This window comes from Phaenicophaeus curvirostris, chromosome 12 (assembly GCF_032191515.1).
Source record: "Phaenicophaeus curvirostris isolate KB17595 chromosome 12, BPBGC_Pcur_1.0, whole genome shotgun sequence".
Lineage (NCBI taxonomy): Eukaryota > Metazoa > Chordata > Aves > Cuculiformes > Cuculidae > Phaenicophaeus > Phaenicophaeus curvirostris.
Window position 1 is genome coordinate 20,202,901 of NC_091403.1, and position 21,991 is coordinate 20,224,891.

The following is a 21,991-nucleotide window of genomic DNA, read 5'->3' on the forward strand; positions in this document are numbered from 1 at the left end:
CTGACAGCAGGAGCAGAGCACTTCAATCAGATCTTGGTGGAGAGCTTGGGGTTTGTTAAAAATCTTTAGCTTGAGCCTGCTTGTAATCTAAGCAGCATGTTAAGCTTAATCTGTGCAAGGAAATGCCCTTCTGGGCTATGTCTGTCTTCCTGCTTCTATCGAAATAAAAAAAATTGGGGTTTTTTTCCATCTCAGCTTACTCTGAGGCTCCCGGTCATAATTTTATGCTTTGTCTAGTGTGGTCATTTACCTGTCTGAAGTCCCATTTCTCACTCGATGATCCGGTGGGTCTCTTCCAACCTGGTTATTCTATGATTCTATGATTCTATGATTCCAGTCACATCAGAGACTAGCCCTGTGTCTGAGCTCCTCAGCCATACCCACCTTCTTTCCATCCCGTTTGTTCTGCTTATCAGGCTGTGTCTGTCACCTTCTTCTCTGTTTTTCGCCAGTCTTTGCATTTTTATCGTGTTCTTCATCAGGTGAGGAAGAACTCATTATCGAAGTAAATACATCTGTTAGCGAATATCCTTCCAGAAAATTTTCCCGTGATGCCTTCATTCACTTTAGTTTCATTGGTATTTCTTAAGTGAATGACTTTGCAAAAAGACTTTGCTTTAACAGATCTTCATAATTTTCAGCTATTTGTGACCTAAAGATGTTTCATCCCTAAGGGTTACTTAATGAATTAATTCACACTTTAGGAAGAAGTCTGATGTGAAAATGCCCAACAGAAGGGAAAGAAATTATGTGAGACAATGTCTTGGGCAAAATGTAATCTGATTCTTCGCTTTCTTTAATTTGGAAAGCTGGAGAGGAATTGAAAGGGGCTGAATTGTTTGTCTTAGGAGGTCCCTGCAAGCAGAAGCTGTGGAGCACAAAAAACCAAACCAAACCAAAACAAGAAAGGCATGTCATTTCCTGCCTTTATGGCCCTTTTCTATCTTTCGATGGCAAACCTTAGAGTGAAATCATAGGTTTTTCAGTCCCTCTGCACTGTCCTGGCTGTCTCTGGTCCTGGGGATCTGCTAACACACTACATAATGCCAAGATATTTTGAAAATTTTCATAGGATATAATGTGCCATCGTATCTTTGCTAAAATGGCTGTATAGAATAGAGTATTTTCATTTGGAAAGGACACACAACGATCGTTTAGTCCAACTGCTAACATGCTAGTAATCTATTTAGCAAATGCCTGTTAGAAGCAGTGGTCACACGGCCATGGAAGGACAATGCGACTGTTCTGTGATGGTGTGCAAAGCATCTAAATGGCAATTGAATCTGTGAAATGCTTTTTATTCCACATAAATACACATGACTCTAGGTCCATGGGAAATCAGTTAATGGTTATTTAGAAAAGCACTTATGCAGGTCGGGTCAGATTTGCCAACAAAATGTTTCGATCTCCTGAAAATCTGCTACGCGCAGGAAACATCAAAGGGTAGTGGGCATTGAACCCATGATTTTAGTGTTAACAGTAATGTATGGCAAAACAGTTCAGGTCTTCCATCTGCCTTTGCCGAAGGCTGTGCAGCCTTGCTCCATCCTTTCATTGTCTCAGATGTCCATTATCACCAGTCCTTGGAGTGGAAGGAGAGTTAGGTTTGTGTCCCTTTGAGTTCAGCAGGAGTCTGGTGATCATCAGCGTTGCGCTGGATGGAGAAGGGGGAAGAGGAGGGAACCTTTGCTCTGGAGCAATGGGAAAGGCACATCTCTCCCTTCTGGTGACTCAGAACCACTAGATTTTTTTTTTCATGTCATGAAGCGTCACTTCACCCTGACCTTCTTTGCCTGAGATGAATTTCTTGCTGATCAATGCAAGGCACTTGGCATGTTCATGAGCAACCATCATAAGATGGTTATTTCAAATGGAAAGCTGCATTGTGTTTGTGGCTTAAGCTTGGGGAGAAGGTTTCATTTTCAGCATAGTAACAGTTAGTTGGCAGAGAACGGAGATGGAGAAGCCCTGTGGAGCAAACCTTAATAAGAGGAAAAAAGTATTTTATTATGGCAAAGAGCTGAGTGATGTTTCATTAGCTGATGTACTGTAGGGGTACTGTCTAATGCCTTTTTCAACCCATTATAAAGGGAAAAGGAATGGAGTTCCAGGGCCAAATGGTGTAACATTGCCTAAGATGTTGAAAAAAAAGCAAACAAAAGGCAAGATCGTGGTTAAAACTAATCATGAGCGTTTAACTGACTGAAAATCTTAGAGGAGAAGAAGTGGGAAGCAGACAAAATAATTAATAGTGTGAAGGAAGTGGAATGAAAATTCTCAGTCCTGAAGTATGAGGACAGGGACACTTAATGGAATAGAAGGTAGTAAAACTGCTGGAAGCACCTACTTATACTAAACCCCATTAGCTTAGCAGACTCATTGTCACCACAGGTTATTAGCATCAGGAGCTTAGCAGGAGTCCTTTGAAGACCTGGTACGTTGATGAGTGCATTCAAAATTAACAGAAAATTATTAATAGAATAAAAGTGAAACCCCCTCTTAAGAGCCAATCAAGCGTCTCTCCTTCAGGATATGAGGGCGACCTGTCAGTGTAGAAGTTCAAAAGAAACTTTTCATAAAATTAGTTTTCTTGTTTCTTGCTTCAGCATGCAAGGAACAGCCGTGCTTGGTGACAGAAAATGGATTAGGTGAGACTAGTGGTTTTATCAAACTGGTGTCCTGCATGTATTTCTTCATGGGATGCAGCATCCTTCCTTTATTAGGAAGACCAAGTCCATCAACATTGGGTCTTTTATTTAACCCATTTTGATGATTTTTTCACGTGGTGACATGATTATATGCCCTAACACCTCCATGAAGCAGTACATGGGATTTGATGCTGGGGTCTGAATGAACAGAGCTTGTGTTTACAAGGATCTCTCAAACCTGCAGAACTTCGTGGTTGACAACGTACATCTGAACATCCTGGGATCCCAGTGGTCACATGCAAAGTTGTTACAAATATTTTTCTCTTCTGTGCCTCCAAGGAAATTCTTGCATGTTAGCTGTGTTCAAACTATTTATTTGGGAAACAAGGAATGCCCAGATTTCAAGATTTTTGAGCAGAGTCTAAAATAAGGACTTTGAAGGGAAATGCTGACTTTCCATTGACTGTTCTGCCCATAATCAACCTCTCCACTCCACCTGCACTTTGCCATTAAACCCATTCTCAGCTCTTTAGAGACTTCTTTTAATTACACCTGATCGCTGAGAAGACACTTTTATTTCAGAGTGCCTTTTGTTACTTACGTTTAGGCTCAACTCATGAGAAGAGATTTATAGGCATGGAGTTGAACCATTCCTGGAAGAGCAAGTCAGTTCTTCCCACGCAGGGTGCAGTTTTTGGTGCAGTTGCTTGGAATATGGGACTTTTCAGTTAATCTCAATCTGAATAAATGTAGACTGAGTCCTTCTCAGCCTGATGCTGTCTCTCCACACTTGACGTAGGAGGAGGTGTAGAAGCTCCATGGCTAGACAGGGTCTGTTGCACAGATTTTACGTCAACAGCTGTAGCAGCTGGGGTGTGACAAGACTCTTTGAGGAAGCTTGCCAAGAACAAAGAGTCTGTAGTGAAGATGATGAAATGCTAGCAGGGCGAGATTTTCTATGGTAGTATCTTCTAATTGGGAAGGGCCAACAGAAAGGCAGAATTTGGCTGTAAAAGCTGAAGTGCTATTTTTGGCAACGCATTTGGCTTCAGGATAGTAATGCTGGTACATTGTGCCTGTAAACTGCTGAGCAAATTTCCCTAAACGTAGCCTACAGGTTCCTCCTCAGGTCAGGTCACACATCTACTTCTTGTGCCACTAAGTAACCTATTAAGTTATTTATGCACTCATTTCACTGTGAAAATATGGACTGAATGGGATCTTGGTTCATGCTTTTGGTATTAGAGAACAGGCCCTGGATGAAATAGCGGGAGGAAAACACTCTTTTGGTAGCAAAATTGTTTAAAACCTTTGCTGCTGGTGGGCCCTTCAAATTTGGCTGCCTGGTGATTGTTCTTCTGCAGCTCTTTATGGTGGGCTCATGATTGCTCTACAGGAGCATCTTTCAGTAGGGGCACTTCATGCCGTCTTTTCCACCTGAGAAAGAAAGAGAACTGCAGAGAAGAGAAGAACCACAGACTTGTTTTCTGGAGAAGTTTTATTTCAGAAAGAGAGATGTGGGTTTTTTTTTTCCTTTTGATTTGTTACAGATGACATTTTCTAACCAAATCAGAAGGCTGAAGGCTTTGCCCGAAATCTTTTTAGGAAGACGATGCTGGTAACCACATGGCTCCACAGTTGAGATTTTGAGAAAATTGCTAACAAGATTTTTGTTGGTTTAGTTTGGTTTTGACTGTAGCCTGGATGCCTTTTTCTGAAAAGCGTGACCACAGCCTATTACACATATTCAGCTATGATGTGACAATATTATAGAGGGGACTTGTGAAACGTCTCTAAAAATAACTAGTAGGCAGGCTGTAATGTGAAATGGGGATGATGGGTCTCCCATCTGTCCTTTTCCAAGTCCTGCCTACCACCAGCTGAGATACAAAAGGTGGGTCCTTGACACATACAGAAGATGTTCTCGTTTCAGATTTTCCACTTCATTTTCCCCATTTACATCCATCTAAAGACAGGAGGATGAGTAAGGAGGGGACAGGTTGCAGGAGCATGCTGACACTTCCCGTGTTATTCCTCAGGAGTCGTGTTAGCACAAGAACAGCATGAGCTGTTTCAGGGGAAATGCGTGAGAAGCAGGGAGCAGTGTAGGGAAGAACATGTTAACTCATGATGAAAGGAGTGCAATATTAAAAATGTTTCTAAGGATGCTTAAAAAAAGTGTATTAATGGTTTCTTATTTCCTAGAGTAGCAGTTATGCTAGTAGCTCTGAAGGACTTAATTGTCCACCTGATGCTATATTGACCCAAGAAGATTGTCTTTCTGGACAAACCCACTGATCTGACTTCTCTTGTTATTGGTTGGGATTCTAAAGGGTGTTGGCATGATGTGGAAGAGCTCCTTAAAACAGCTTTGAAGTAACATAGACTGGCAGGTTGGAGATGGACCGTTGTCTGAGGAAGGTGATTATTGAAAGTATGTTGAATTGGTCCAAGGAGGGTGGCTGTGGAAAGGACTGGGAAGCTGGTATTGGAGAAGGGAGAGCGCAAGAAGAATTAAAAAAAAATCCCGGTGTTTGATATGTGAAGTTGGAAACTAGTACCAAAATTTTTTTCTGAATCTGAGAACTTTATAGCAGATTCAGTGAAAAAATTCTGTGATGCCCTCTTGTTTCAGTTTTGCATTGGAGAACAATTTGGTATCGTATTGTAATGACATTATGGTCTAGTTTTCTCATTGTAAAATCCACCTGTAAGTTCTGGAAAACATCACTGACACTTGCGTCCCTTGAATAAAATCCATTGGCAGGACACCCTGCTGCCCCCCAGCTCTGGGTGGTGGTGGAAGATTTCTGCTGGGATGGATGTGGCAGCCAGCCGGGAAGGCAAGAGCCAGCAGTTGTGGTAGTGCAAGGCTTAGAGGTTTGCGGTGTTTTTAAGTATACAGTTTGCAGGTACGTTATAGAAATAAAACATAAAAATGAGACTTTGCAGGGATTCTCTTGCATTTTTCACTGTTTTTCTTCCAATGATACTTTTAAAGGTACTTCTCCTCCTCCTTAATCAAACATAAAAATGATTTAACAGCCCTTTTTCAGGCTTGGAAGTCAGCACGATGCGTTAACGATTTGAGTTCTCTTAGGAAAAGCAAACATGAGAATGACAGGATTTTAATATGATGCTCTGATAAAATACGAGTATGGAAAATTATGTCATACTTATCCAGCCCCAGTATGATATAATACTCCTTGATGCCAAGATAGGGATTAAGCTAGAGCCTGATATCCTGCAAGAGTACTTTCCTCTGGGTGTTAAGCCTCTGTTTAAAAAAAACAACCCACCTAAGCCTGCGTGTCTCAGCCTGCGTCCCGTGACCCAAAGGGAAACCACAAAAGCTGCTTAATCTATCTCCTGCCGCAGGACATGGCTGTGAATGTAAACCAGACGCGCGATGTATTCGGTCATAAATAGAAAGCGGGCAGAACAGCAGGAAACCATAACTCTCCACGCACACACACGTGTGACTTGGGACCCACTGAATAGGCTGAACCTGATGCGAGATAAAGAGTTGAGATGCTAAAACCAGCGTTTGGACAGAAAGAGCGATTTAGATGTCTACTTCCAGCAATTTAGAGTTTGCATCTCTTTTTTTCGATCCAGAAGCACTCTCCCAGCCTCGGTGGTGAGCCGTAGAGAGGCTGGTATACTTCACTGCCATGCTCCTCACTTTCTGCTTCTTTCCTAATTTAGCTTTGTTTCACAGCTACGTGTCTCTCCCTTCCTTAGATGTTACTCCATCTCAGAAGGGGAGTGACAGACCCAGCAAATCATGCCTTGGGAGCTCCTGTCCATACAAGTACCAACCCAAGCTGAGGCCACCTTACCTATGGCTTTTATCCAGCCCTCCGGGAGCAGTAACAGCATCAGAGATAAAAGCTGGATTTTAATATTTCAGAGCTTGCTACTCCCCCAACACTCTTATTAGGTGACACCTATTCAAATAAAAGTATATTTGAGTCTGTTTTATTTAATGATGTAACTCACTGTTGTTGCAGAGGTCGTATCACCTAGATGCCTACATGTGCTGTTCTTGGTTGACTGTGTGTCCAAGGCTTATTGAGAACGGAGGATTGGCTTCTCTTCCTGTTTGTTAGACTCCTTTATGAAATATAAATCAGGTGTATTAGGAGAGCCTGAATTGCTCTTGGTTTAGCTTGTTCCACTCTCAGATAAGTCCTATCACTGGCAGGGGTATAGCTCTTCACACTGACTGAGCATTGCGGATATATATATATATATATATATATATATTTTAGAAAAGAGATAAATACGGATTTTTTTTTTTTTTAGAATAGGAACTGATTTATTCAATAATTTACTCGTGTATGCAGTGTAATTTTGTTGACTAGATGCTTTGAATTAAATAAGAAAAGAAATACGCTTTTCTCTTGGCTTTTGTTCCCCTGTTTAATAATTATATATATCACTTAAACCCGCAGAAGTGATTGAAGGCAAGAGGCATCATCAGAAAATACTAGGTAAATGCCATGGGCATAATTCAGTAAATATTAAAATGTGTTTTTTCTTCTGAGTCATCTTGCAATAAGACATTTGTAAGTACAAATGTAATTTTGAAGGCAGACTTTACCTTAGAGAATAAATGAGTGAAATGGGAATGGCTGATAAGGATTTTAAACAATCGTCAAATGATGACAAAAATCAAATCCTGTATATGATCTTCAGATAATAGCTCACTAAATTACTTCTTGGTAGGCTGTTAGCAGGTTGCATGGATTTAGTGCTAAATCCCTGTGAGCAGAAATGCCAGTTAATTCGTTGGGTAATGCATTGAAAATTTATTCCACTTATTAAAAGAGAAACAAACAAAGCCGTTGTAGAGCCACTACAAATCTGTGTATAGATTTGATTTTTGGAAGGATTTCCTGATGAGGAATAATCCTAGTACTCTTTTTCTGTTTTGTGGTTGTTTTTTGGTTTTTTTTTTCCCTCCTGAATATTTCATTGGAAGCACCTTTTATCCTTGTATAGAAATTATAGGAAGTCCATCAAAGGCCCCAGGGGAGAACGGGATGTTTCCTTTTCTTCCTGTGTTCATGTGTTATTTCCTGAAGAGAAGAGGAATCTCCGTTTCTATTATACACAAGCAGAAAATGTGAAGTGTTTCGTGGTGCTTGGCTTTACTTAAATAACTGCTATCTTGGTTTTTTATATAGTCTTGCAAACTTCACACTCGTAAAGAAGCAGTTCTTGCCATCCTGGCATTATGCTAGTTGTTTTGTGTAAGTATTTTTGTTGATACGGGTCTAGAAGGAGAGTGCGCGTTGCTTGTTGTCTTCTGCGAGGGGAGACAACACTCACGCACGAGTGTGTTCGTGTACGTGTTATGGAAAAGCTGTTGGGCCACTAGGAGAGGACAAATCCAGAGATGGTTTCCATGGCTGTATCAAGATCGTTCCTATTTTGACAAATTAATTTTTGGAGACTATTGCAAGTTCTTCTTAGGAAGTTTGCAAGGAGAGTTGCTTGTAAAGCCAGACTTTTTGGGATGGATGGGAGTTTTGTGTTTGTAGGGAACACAGGGGCTGGCAACGGGTTTATCCAGTAGGAACAAATAACATTGATAATATGTGTCATGAGATAAACGCATACGTGGTCTCTAGGGGAAATGTTGATAAGCTAGAAGAATAAAGGACTGTGACCAGCAAGGCAACCAGTCTCCTTCTAGGCTAACAACATGGCAACAGGTCGTCGTTGTCTTCAAACAAGCCTTCTCTTCTGGATCCAATAAACTTTCCAGAGTTGGGCCTGAGAAATGGCACTTAAACATCCCATTTTCAAGTATTCACAGCTTTTAGAAGATCTGGAGTAGCTGAACCGGCCTCGCCCCCATGTCTACATTGTCCCCTGCTGAAAAATTGGGATTTAACAATGTTTTGATTGAAAATTGTTGAAGGGGCAATAACATTATATTGACCAACTGAATCTTTCAGCGTGTCTTTATGGATGTCTCGTAGATTTGCATAATGCTTAAGAAATCGGATAAGGGTTGCATGCTATCACAGTTAATAAACTGTAGAAGGTTTTAATCCTCATTAAGGGCTTTAATTCAGTTTGGGGCTTAGGCTTACACTCCACTTCTACTTTTAAAGTCCACTTCTCTTTAACTGAGTCTGTACTTAGGAACTGGGGTCCAAAAACCCAGCTCTGGGCACAGGCACCCCTCATATGCTGCATTTTTTTACTGGAGTGACCCAAAATAGATAGCGGCTCTCCACTCTGCATGTGTTTATAGGCTTTGTAATTTTAAGAATTAAGAATCTACTGAACTTGTGCAAATGTGTTTTACAGAGGCTTTTAATTTGAGCAAGCTTGGTTTTCTTTGATGATATCTTTTGCTGTCTCTAAAACACAGGCTGTCGCTGCTGAGACTGTGAGCCCTTGCTCCAAAACACTTCAAAGAGAGATGTTAATTCTTAGGTCCATCTTCCCGGTGTTCTGTTTGGCAGAAGAGATTTCCAAAAGTTTATCTAGTTTCAGGGAACCCCAAGTCTGATGCCCAGCATGAAACCTTTCAGGCCAATTAATTTGGCCAAGTAGTCTTATGAGCAACTGGGATTTTAGCACAGGTTGGTCAGCCCCAGCAAGGGGCATTTCTAGCGTATAATAAATAATATATATATATATATATATATCCTTGCCAGCCTGATAAGCAGGAAACCTATTGATTAAAACCTTGTCCTCAGCTCATTTCCTGAATCGCCGAGTAAAGTGCCTTTGATCTATCCTGTTTTCAGATCAGCAATATTTTTGTGTGTGTGCAAGATCCCTGACAAATTTTTGCGTGTGCGCTTTGATCCCTGACAAATCTGTTTTGGCGTGGCTGGAGCTATTTTTATTTTGCTTTGTGAGCAAAATACAGATGGTTTGATGAGTGCCATGGTGTTGGCAGGGCTACCTGGATGTCCCATAAGACTGGCAGAAAATGCAGAAAGCTGCAGGTGACTAGCTGAAGGTTAAGCACGTGTAATATGTCTGGATGAAGGGATTGAGTGCCCTGCTGAATTTCATGGTCTAGGGGAGTATGCGGGGTGAAGTGCTGCTTGCATCACCCAAGTCTGTTGTGATGGCAATTATCTGGAGAGAAGAAATTGGCTTATAAGGAGCCAACAAATTTGCAAATGAGACCCATGTGTACGTGTGCTTCACCCTCTCTGTATTCTCTATATGTTGCTTTGCCATGAGTTTCCTACCAGCTCATCAATTCTAAAAATAGCTGATGAAGAATCTGAGATTTGGGCTATTGATTACAGCTTTGGACCCTAAGTGTAGCAAGGAGAGCAGCTCTCTGTGGGTTTCCCAGCTTGCCATATAGGTGAACCCACCTCAGGAAGAAGAGTTCTGGCTTGTAGCCCACACTGCACATCCCGGGAGGAAGCTGGGCAATGCTGGAGTGGTGCAGACTTAGCGATATCCTCATCTATTGTAGAAAAAAAAACAAAGGAAAAATCAGTGACAAAGTCCTGCACGTCCCCTGTAAACCCTTAAAATAGAAGGAAAGAAAAGTATTGCAATATAAACCCAATATATGACTACATAGAGGAAACAATACTGTTCTTAATTGATTTAAATAGAAATGAGCTTCATTTTTAATTGCACATCTTTGCGTTGCATCAGTTAATTGGGCTGATTTACGCTAGGACTAAGCATTACGGCAGTGAGAAATGTTTCTGGGTTTTGGCCTTCTTGTTCCCCCAGAGACTGATTTTTCTGGTGTGACAGCGGGCACCGATTGTCTTCCAGCTTTATCCAATTAAATAGACTGAGATAGAGCGTGAGGTTCGAGAATTGGTCTTGAAATTTTCTATTTGTAACTGAAATATTCCCCCACATTTTGGGAAACAATTCAAAATGAAAAACAAGAGCAAAAAAAGCCCCCAAACAACCCATTTTGCTTGTAATAAAAACAGCAAAAAAATCTTACCCAAAACCTCAGTTACTGGATAATAGACCTGTTTGTATTTTTAAATGCCAGCCGCTTTCTAACACTTATTGGATAACTTGGGTGTTTTAACAGCTCACATTGAGTCTTTAAAAGAGTCGTTTTGGTCTGTGCTACCACAAATCCTTTCAGTACTGTTGCTTATGTATTTTCATTGTACATTTGGTTTTGATTTGTAGCAATGCTTTTCAGGGGCAAGCAAGTAATTCCTTGTTAGTTCTTGCAATATTTTGTAATTATCCTTGTAACGTGGCTTATCTGACAGCTTTCATTGCCAGCAAGTGATGGTTAGGAGCATACGGAGGCTTCTGTGTGCTCTGAGCTTGGGAGCATCCTCTGTCTGCTGGGGCTGGGCTCATGGCAGGAGTCACGGACCATGTTACTGCCCTCTCCTGCGCTGACTCGAGAGGGAGAGAAGACAAAGCCAGATACCAGATTACTTGCATGTTAAGAGGAAAACATTGGCAGAACAACACGTGATCAGACTAAAAGATGCCATCACAAAAAAATTCAAAGAAAAAGAGGTGGGAACAAGCTAATAGAAAGGAAATTGTGCTATGTGGGCTTTATTCTTTTGCTTGAGGTCAGTGAAATAAAGCCACTGAGATGATGTAGCTTAAAGGGAGTGTTGGCGAGAAGGATTTTAAGGCAGTGTGTAACAAGCCACCCTCCTTTTTCCTTCTGCCTGTATAAACTCTTCAAGAATCTTGGTGAAGTTAAATTCTTTTTCCTTGTTTATTTATTTATTTTCCTTTCACTGCCAGTGATATCATTTACAGTGTGATCTCATGCATCATCCCCTTGGATGCACCAAGGGAAAGCAAGCCAAAGTCAGGGGCACATCTTACGGCGCTGTGATTAAAATCAATTCTCAATGGTGTCAGGACCATTGACATACTTGACGAACATGAGCCAGCAGTGGCCCAGGTGGCCAAGAAGGCCAATGGCATCTTGGCTTGGATCAGAAACGGCGTGGCCAGCAGGTCCAGGGAGGTTCTTCTCGCTCTATACTCTCCCTCTGTACTGAGAGAGCTGGGGGTCTTTAGCCTGGAGAAGAGGAGGCTGAGGGGAGACCTCATTGTTCTCTCCAACTACCTGAAAGGAGGTTGTGGAGAGGAGGGAGCTGGGCTCTTCTCCCAAGTGACAGGGGACAGGACGAGAGGGAATGGCCTCAAGCTCCACCAGGGGAGGTTTAGGCTGAACATTAGGAAAAAATTTTTCACAGAAAGGTCATTGGTCCCTGGCAGAGGCTGCCCAGGGAGGGGGTTGATTCACCTTCCCTGGAGGTGTTTAAGGTGCGGGTGGACGAGGCGCTGAGGGACGTGGTTTAGTGATTGATGGGAATGGTTGGACTCAATGATCCGGTGGGTCTTCTCCAACCTGGTGATTCTATAATAAATTAAAATAGTGGACAAACCCTTTATCAAAAGAGAAATAGGAATTTTGGAAGTGGGAGCTTGAGAAGCAGAAGCCATTTTAGCACAGGACAGGAATCATTTCTAATCACATATTTTCTTTCCTCTTTCAGGCTGTGACTGTGCGGAACTCCATGGCTAAATCATTGTACAGTGCGCTGTTTGACTGGATAGTGTTCAGAATTAACCACGCGCTCCTCAACTCCAAGGATGTGGAGGAAAGCACCAAGGTAACATTTTGCCAGCTCTTTTGGCTATGCTGTTGTGGTTTAGAAATAGATGACTATGGGATAAAACATTACCCAAACTCCTAACATGTTGCTTAACATAAAGTTAATTTTTCCTTGGTTAATGTTTTAGGCTGAGTATATTGTTATTTTTACTGGTGTTTTCTGAGCCAGGAAGGATGAAGCGCCTCAAATAATATATCCTCAAAGTGGCTGGGGAAGAGATTTTCTTGTAGTGGCAAAAGCCTCTTCCCCCACCCCCTTCCAGGAATAATGCCAAACCGTTTTCGTCTTTGTGGGTAAAACAGCAGGGTCACATGTAGTGGAGGGGAAAAAAGAGAAATCTGGCTAATGTGAGGTGTTTTGATGAAGATGCTCCATAAAAATAATTAGAAAAGGTGAACAAGCTGTGTTGTCAGTAGGTAGAGACATCACATCTATAACAAGCAGAGAAGTGAGATTATGGGAAGGGTGAAGCTTGTGTAGTGTGGAACCTGCTTTCCCAAAAAAATAATGGAAGGGATAACATGACATTTTCTGTGACAGCAGGGACTGGATGCCATGACACAGCAGATCCGGTCCAAAACCTCTCGTATATTCGTCTGTGCAGGTTGCAGTGCGGGGATGCTGACCCCAAAAAGCACGAGCATACGGATGTATCCGTGCATGCACGTGCTTGCAGTTTGCCAGCTGCCCTTGGCTTGGAACTTTTGGGCGTAGGCCAGCAGTGTGTGGGTTTTTTTTGGGAGATTGTACATCCAAGCTGAAGCTGTAGCTGCCAAGAGGAGAATTGTTCCGCTAAACACTAACATTATCTGTAAGTTATGCCATAGGACCGAAGCTGCAGAGGCTTGCAGTATAGCTGGTCCTTTATTTAACTCCACAGAAATGGTCATGGAACGTAATTATAGACTGGAAATAAATACATGCATATAAAATCTGGTGATATGCTTTTCTGACAAGAAAGGTTGTTATAGTGGTAACATCCAGCATGTCTTCTGACTGAAGCAGCACATACTGCTTCTCCCTCTATTAAATATTTTACCAACGATGTATTCTTTCCTGATTGTTTTTCTAAACCAATCAGAAGTTTTGTGTGGGCTGTCAGGAAAAAAAAACTACACTGTGTATTTGATGAAGCAGAAAAAGTGGATTCATTTTGACAAGGAGATACATCTTAAATGCTAATTTTCTTTAATTTTTTAATGATCTAATGATCTTTAAAAAAACATTATCTGTTCTGTAGTATTTAAATGCAAAATCAGACTGCTGAGTCAGTGTGTCTGTAATAGCAGTGTACAACAGGAGGTGTTTACAGGCCATTAAACTTTGGTTGCCAACCTCAAATCTCAGCAGGTGAGAGCCAGAAAAGCCCAAAATCATGCTGTTTTCCAGCATCACCACAGCATATTAACCCTCTGCTTCCTCCAGCCGAGACTTTGTATCAGAAGCGGTGTGGCCAGCAGGTCCAAAGAGGTTATTCTACCCCGGTACTCGGCACTGGTGAGACCACACCTTGAATTCTGTATTCAGTTCTGGTGGGCCTCTCGCTATAAGAAGGATGTTGAGGCTCTCGAGTTGTTCTACATCATCATCTCCTTGGCCCTTTTTTTGCTCCCTGACTTGGGTCCTTCCAGCACAGAGGGAGGAGAAGCTTGGACAGGGCTGGGAATAGCCGCTCCTTTGCCCTCAAGAAATAATGTCGCTGCCAGCAAGCATCCAAAGGCATCCCGAGATCTGTGGCTGCTGCTGAGACAAGCAGCAATTACCACTCTCCTCTTTCCTGGAGAAACAGAGCTGATGCCTGATTAATTTGGGGTTTCCTACTACTTCACAATCCTTTTGAAATGCTTTCCAGCTTGTGCTTGTAGAAACCCCAGATGAGGCTATAGGTCCTTCTTAACCTCCCATATGTGGTTTTGAGGTTGGGCAACACCAATGAGTAACTGAAAGGTGGACTGAGAGCAGGGATGTCTCCAGACTCTGGGAATAAGTTCTCTCTGCAGTGTAAGATCTCGGCACTTGGATGACATCTGCTTGCTGGCATCTACCAACTCCCTCAAAAAATCTCCTAAATGTACTGAATCAGTGGTTTATGAAGGAAAAATACAGTCTTCCATCTTGCCATGAGAGGTTGCTGACTCCTGAGTTTGCAGTGGGAGAGCAATATGTAACTCACCCCACAGCAGATGTCCTGGCTTAATCCCAGCCTATACTTACCAACGGTGTTCTTCTGATTTTTAAGATATAGTTTGAAATGATCCCTCAGGTTGTGAAGGTTCAGAAGGTTGTCAGATGATGGATTTTTGGCAGAGGGCTTTCTTAAATTACAGTTGTGTTGTTGAGAGGTAAAATAAGACTCAAAGCGGTCTAAATTCAGGGTGTATATGGGAGGAGAACTGCACCTAACGTTGATGAGAAAAATGAATGTGGAAGTGTATCTCTTCACGAGTGTAAATGTTTATTTCAGTGGTCATACAGAGCTGTGCTATAAAAACCACTCGAGGACAGCTTGTATAGCCTTTGCGGAAGTTGGCTTGGTCAGAGCTACGTTCACCTACTTGCAGTAGCTCAGATTTTTGACATGAAGCTTAGAGGTTGCAGGAGATGATGCGTCCAGCTTTGCTGTCTGCTCTGTGTGTGGTGGAAACACGTGCAGCCATCTCTGCATTTTGCAAAGTCCTTTTGCTGGGGCAAAGCAGCATTGCCCCAGCCACCTAGGGCAACCACGGTGACCAAAACTCACATTCAGCCAAACTGGTGGAGGATATGACATTCATCGGTGTGGGTGATGTTACAGCAAGGAGGCTATTTCTAGCTAGTCAAGCGTATTTAATTGCTGATAGGCTGGGCCATTTGATGATAGGTAGAAAGAAGACCTAGATCCTTACAAAGTCCAAACCCCAGGAGAATTTGTGACAATGGGAATGGAGATGATTTTCAAATGCCACTCTGTGTGTTTATTTGATGTCAGCAGTAAGGAGAAGATCAAAAGATGAAACTGGGTAAAAAAAAGAAACACTCAGCCATCATTCTTCCACTGTTTTTCAGCAAGTATTCGGAAGATGTAAATCAGAACTTTGATATCCAAATTTAGTTAAATGTACAGTGAATTATTTTGGGAAAACACAGTGGGATTTGGCTTATCTTACTTGCTGACAGGATTCATAGCATGTTATTTCTGAACCAAGTTGTGAATAAATTGTTTGATATGGCTTGGTTTATTCTCATAGCAGTGCTGCTGTGTATTGGTTTCACTCCAGTTCTGTTTTTCTTGGTTTTTTATCACTTTTAGCTTCTTTTATGTTCTCGTGATCCTCAACAAACTGCCTGAAATTTGGCCTTTATTAATGAGGGGTTGGAGACTTTTCCTCTGCATTAGAACTAGGTCACTAAGCCTTAGAGAGTCTCTTATTTAATTCACCTTCCATAAATTAGGTTAAGAATTATTAGAAGTCCATCTCCTTGCTTAAAATGATGATGAAGTGTAGATTGTGGTGGATCAAAAGGCATTTTGTCCAAGCATTTTTTTTAAGCTTTTCCTGTTTGATTCTTGTATATTAATGTCTTCCTAAATAACCGTAGTGCTCTTTCCAGATGAGGTGCTGTGTACGTGGTGACGATGGTGAAGGGGCTTCATGGCCATGAAGAAAATCCATTAAAATTTAATCAGCTTGTTAATTCTTGGCTGTCTGATCTAGAACAGAAGAGTTGCTGAACACACAGCGGGTTTAATGAGCAACTGTTCATTATTTTTAGGCCCCAACTTTCAAATCTGTAGCAAATCACTGCTTTTCACTTTATATAATAGGTCATCATGTATATTCTGGTGATGTATATTCTTAGAGTAGTTCTTTTAGATTTAGTGGCGATGGGTTTTGTTTTGGTTTATTTTTACTGTATTGGCTTTGTAATATTGTAAAAAAATATATTTAAAAAGCTTTTTAAACAAGTAAAACATAAAAAGATAATCATAAAAAGGCTTTTTTTCACAGAATTTGAGCAGAACTATTTGTGATTGCCAAAATATACCCTTGTGGTGGAATGACATCACCGATGTGTCTGACATAAAACAGCTCCAACAATTGCCGTTTATTGGTGGTTTGGGAATTGGACACCACGTTATATTCAAGACTGTCATTTGCCGAAAGCCCTTAAAACCCCTGCTTGGTGTTTAAATGTCATGGTTTTGACATTTCAAGAAAAGCGTGAGATCACGTTATATCATCTCGCACAGGAGGTGCTCACAAGCCCTGGGTTCACCCAAGTTTTCAAAATCCTTGTAGACACAAGCTTTTAATTACAGGAATTTTGTTATAGATTCAATGAACTGAAGAATACAGTTGTCTACTGCTCCTTGTCTGCGCTGCGTGCTTGTTAATTTTAAGTGTTAGTTTTGATAGAAGGACAACATTAACCCATTAACTCCAGTGGGCTAATGGAGGCCTAAATTATGTTACATCTTTGCCTGATTTCCTCGTGGCCCTCAACCAAAATGTGAATTTGAAACTGAAGATCTATGAGATTTGAAACGTAAAATTCCTTTGATTATTTTCTTTAAAGATTGAACTGCAAACTTAATCTTAAAACCAACCAGGTTACATGCTCTTGTCAGGCAATTTAACAAAATTATTTCATTTACACGTAGAATCACAGAATAGTTTGGGTTGGAAGGGACCTTAAAGATCATCTAGTTCCAACCCCCCTGCCATGGGCCGGGACACCTCCCACTGGATCAGGTTGCTCCAAGCCCCATCCAGCCTGACCTTGAACACCTCCAGGGATGGGGCAGCCACCACGTCTCTGGGCATCCTGTTCCAGTGCCTCACCACTGTCATAGTGAAGAAGTTCCTCCTTATTTCCAGTCTAAATCTGCCCCTCTCCAGTTCATACCCATTGCCCCTTGTCCTGTCACTCCAAGCCTTTGTAAACAGTCCCTCCCCACCTTTCCTTTAGCCCCTTCAGGTCCTGGAAGGTCGCTCTAAGGTGTCCCTGTAGCCTTCTCTTCTCCAGGTTGAACCCCAACTCTCTCAGCCTGTCCTCGGTGCTCCAGCCCACATACCTCAATGGAAGTAATTTTTTTTCACCTTGCTGTATGAAATTACTCTACTGGTAGGTTTTTTTGGCTAGAAAGCAGAGAAATAGCCATAAATTCCCCATTTCTCATTTTCAAAAGTTTTACCAACTTGCATGTGTTGACCTCCTTCTTTTGGGAGCTCTGCAATGCTGCCTTCTGCAACAGAGGGCAAACGATCTGATTCACCACAGAGCTCTGCCCTGGTTTCTCTGGCACGAAACCCTGCAGCAAAGCCCGCGTCTTAACATTTGTATTCTGGGGTTGTTTGGGAGTTGTCCACATAGGCAGTGATGTGAGAAAAATGCAGTTTTCCCCCATGCAGCAGCCATGACAGAATTAACCATCCTCGCCTTGTAAACAAGGCTCGATACCTGCAGTGATTTTTGATAAATACAGGGTTTTATTTTTCTTTTTGAGTTCTGTGCATTTTACCTGTTTGAGCGTGTTTAATATTGAGTGTCAGCAAAGAATTATAAAAAGACAACTTCAAAATAAAGTATTTTGATAGGATTCTTTTACAACTGAAATAGCCATTCTTTTTCTATAGGTGACTCTTCTGTTTTGCATTAGAAGTATATTTGCATGCACGCATTAAAGTGTATTTTGTAGCTGCTTCAATACAGTAAATGAACCAGCACTGAAAGAGGTATTTTTTTTGTGCTCAGCTATTTCATATTAAATTTTGTTTCTGAGACCTTGAAAACCTTCTTCAGTTCCAAGTGTTTGCCCTGAAATAGGAAGAAAAGCCTGGACGAAGGACAAAATAGCAAAAAACCTCTTGGGAAAATGGGTTAGAGTCTTATCTTATGTTTTTTTTAGTTGTATTTTCACTTGTTCTGGTAGCCAAAGTCCATCTCATACAAAGCTTCAACTCACAAGCCTGGTGGCCACACTCCCCACAGCAGCTCTGTCTGTGCTATAGGTGGCTCCCTGGTCAGGAGCTGAGCACAGAAGGAACATTTTCCTTCCATGTTACGTGATCCATTGAAAACAGACCAACAGCAGCCTAGAGAGACTTGTGGATAGCTGGGTTTGTGTTTCTGGCAGCTGACCTAGGCTGGTCTCAGGAAGGTCGTCCTATGAGATCCAGAGCGCAGATAAGACCAATAAAATTTAAACCAGGGTGCCTAGCAGCTCTCAGGTTCTTCTGAGGTGCAGAGGAGGGGTTGTTTCTTCTCCCTGCTTGACATTTGTTTCATTTGACTAGTGCTAAAGCTTGTACCTCTCCTAATATTTCTATTTAATTAATTGTAGCATATGAACAGAGACCCTGGGTAAGTGAGATTGTTTTGGTTAGACTCTAGTGTCTTTTGTTAATGAACTGCTGGTGGAGCTCTCTGTGCACGTGTGCTTCAGACTCCTCACTCCTTTTCTGATGACAACAGGCCTGCTAGGTGGACACAGTCTGAGTTTTATTTCTAACTAATTATTACTTACTTGTTTAACAGGAAAGGTCTGGAAGTTGCAGCAGGAATTATACCTAATTAAGCTTGTTTTTCACCCTGGCTCCCTGTGTATGAAGTTTATTTGCTTTCATATCCCCATGTTGCTCTTCCCATGGGTTTGCCTAATCCATCTGACAGACAGAGGGCTTGGTTTTACGGAAACCAGTACCTACACAAAAGAGAAAGGTCCATGTTTCTGCTCTCCTTAAGAGAAGAAAGGATAGTCCGAGCCAGAGAATGATGGGTTGCACTTGCTTGCAGGCCAGCATCCACGTGGCCAGGCCCCTTGACTGGTTGGTATCGCGGGGAGTGAGGTTGGTTTGGGAGGAGAGGAGAAGGCCAGAAGGCTGCAAAGCAAGCTGTTAGTTCACAGCAGTGTTGGCCTTGTTTTGCCAGCCTAGAAAATGTTGGTGCAACCGTGTCTTGATGAGCATCTTGAGATGTCAGCTCTGTTGTCTGAAGTGTTTAATTATGAAGGAATCTGACTCTGGGTATGGATTTGCACCCCCTTTTTTCCCCAGCCTTAACCCTGTTTTTCCCCTCAAAGGATAAATACTGTCTTAGATCCAATGGAATAGTTTGGAGCTGGGTTCAGGTTTCTTCAAAGATGGCAATTCGTCTATTAATTTTTTTTAAAAAGATTGACAACTCTGAAAGGACTTTTCTGTTAGAAAAAGGCCATCTGTGCAGATATCTGAAGTTACATGAAGTCATCCAGATGGCGTATTATCAACAGTCCGGTAAAAATTAAAAGTCCTGCTATTAAGTATATTTAATTCTGTTTGAGTGCTTTTGATTATGGGCTATGTATGGATAATCCATTTCCTTTATGTGATTTTATTTTAATCCGCATTCTTACTTTTCCTGCAGACTTTATCCATTGGAGTACTTGATATTTTTGGGTTTGAAGACTATGAAAATAATAGTTTTGAACAGTTCTGCATTAACTTCGCCAATGAGCGCTTGCAGCACTACTTTAACCAACACATCTTTAAACTTGAACAGGTAGGTCTGGAAATACTTACTCACTGATGCCCATGTTTGTTGATATGAGTTTGTGGCACTGATGAAGTTCTTAAATTATCCCTTTAATTCTTTTATGTTAAGGAATATACACTGAATTATTCAAATTTAACTTCAAATTTACCACATGACTTATTGCTACCTGTAAAATAAAATCCAGCCAGGGATTTGCTGGTATTGAATAAATGTTTTGGGATACAAGTATCCTCGAACATCATGAAGACCTTAACCACTGCTTTTTTGTATCTTTGTTATATGTGCAGAGGGCTCATCCAAGAGCAATTTATTTCTTGCCTTTGCCTGGACTTTCTGCTTTGTCTTTTAATAGCCCATAAAATTTTCTTTTTTTGGCATCTGTTGCAAATACCACCCTGGTGTTTTTTTACTTTCCAGTGTTAATTTGTGGGGAGGGAGAGGAAGTGTAACTCTTGTACATATTCTGCAAGGTCAAACTCAAGATACCTACAACTTCTGGTAGCCGTGACAGGTGAGGAAAGGTTGAACTTCAAGCTTTGCTTTAGATCTGTTAACATTAATCTGAGGCTGGAAAGCGACACACAGTGTGCTGTAAGAGCAATAACAAAAATGCAGGCCATAATTTAGCAGATAACATATATGACAAGATGACATAGTCTGTTAATTAGGATGGGAGGAGGCTTCTCCAAACATCATTTGCTATCTAACAACAAGCGGGACAAGAAAACTGCTAAAGTACATGTTTCATGGATGCCTAACATATAATTGGGCTCTATAACACAGTAAATATATTATAGACCTTCCAAATACCTATTTTTAAAATACCGGTCTGCATGCCCTCCCTTCAGGTGAAATTATTCTTGGGTGAGGTCAAGAGAAACCCTCCTTATCATTGGTTTTGGTAGAGCTAGAATTTGATGAGCTGCACTTTGCAGCCTGAGTCCAGCTGAGATGAGAATTAAACCAGGCCTCCCCAGAAACCCTGATGGTTTCATTTTTTCCCTCTGTGGCGTTAAAATAGACCTGAAAAGTCATAAAGAGAAATCTGCTTGAATACAAGGGTGATCAAAAATAAGTAACATAGCCCTGAATGGATCATATGGGGGGTGCTTGCTTTAGAGTCTGATGCTTCTCTCTTAGCTCCCTCTTATTTAAGTCAAAAAGGTGGAGAAGAGCTGCTAAAACCTATTTTATTTCAGTTTTTTAACTGGTTTATATGCTGATGCACTCTACTCAATAGATGCTTGAACCAGTTAAACCAAAACCCAAACCTGTCTGTATTTCTACAAACTGGTCTGTTTTCCTATGAGCCACCACCATAAAAGTGCAAGCTACAAGACTATTGCAAAGCCAGTTTAGCTGTTGGCTTCTCATAGACTTTTGAAAAGGGATTTAAGGAGGCAAGAACCTTCTTGAAAGCTGGAGAGACAATACCTCGGTGGGGTGGGATTTCAAGGCACTCAGGATTTGGCAGCCTCCATCGGCTTTGCAGCAGCAATCCAAGTTGTCAGCATCCATAAGGGAATTCCCGTGCTTGGGCTGGGAGTTCTTAGCAGGTCAGCACTTCTCCCTGAGCCCGGGGTATATGCAGAGATCCTGATTGCAGCAATCTAATTCTCTTTGGACCGGTGTATAACCAGTGACCTAATTAGCTTCCTCCTATAAATCTGTCAACTGCATGAAGTCATTAAAATCCGTATTTGCTGTAAGGATGAGAGGAACGGTTGTGAAGGCATCTGATTATTGCAAAGGGCTTGTTCCAATTCTTAATGCCAGAGCACGTTGTCTGTCTAGGACTGGAGCATTGCAAGCTCTGCTGGTGGAAAATACAGCCATCTCTACATAGTTTGTTTTCTATAAATGTAAATAATCTGCACAGCTGCATGAGTGCTAGTCTTTTTTGCTAAACGTTTAATCATTTACTCTTACTCTCACCGGAGTTGTATACTGTGTGTAGAGGAGTGAATTTGATGGAAAGAGAAGTTGTGGTACGTATTCAGATCTTGGGACTTAGGAATATTCATGCTACTTTGCCGGCTCAAAGATGAAGCTGCTTTTAATGTTAGTTGCCAGCCCACAGATGAAGATTCAGTAGTTAATATTGTGTTTCAAGATGGCAAAAATTAGTTATATTGCCCTGAGTTGTGAATTTATCTGAGGTATTTGTGGTTTTACAAGGGTTTATTTGATATCTTCATGGAT

General features: G+C 41.4%; 1 protein-coding gene across 10 annotated transcripts in view; it reads left to right on the top strand.

Annotated features, from left to right (window-relative positions):
* MYO9A (myosin IXA) overlaps positions 1–21,991 on the top strand; it is a 167,259-nt gene that overhangs the window by 87,525 nt on the left and 57,743 nt on the right. For all 10 annotated transcript variants that reach the window (XM_069866564.1, XM_069866570.1, XM_069866565.1 and 7 more), the window contains 2 exons: positions 12,155–12,271; positions 19,661–19,795. In XM_069866564.1, the coding sequence (XP_069722665.1) occupies positions 12,155–12,271; positions 19,661–19,795 (252 nt within the window). The remainder of the gene's footprint in view (positions 1–12,154; positions 12,272–19,660; positions 19,796–21,991) is intronic.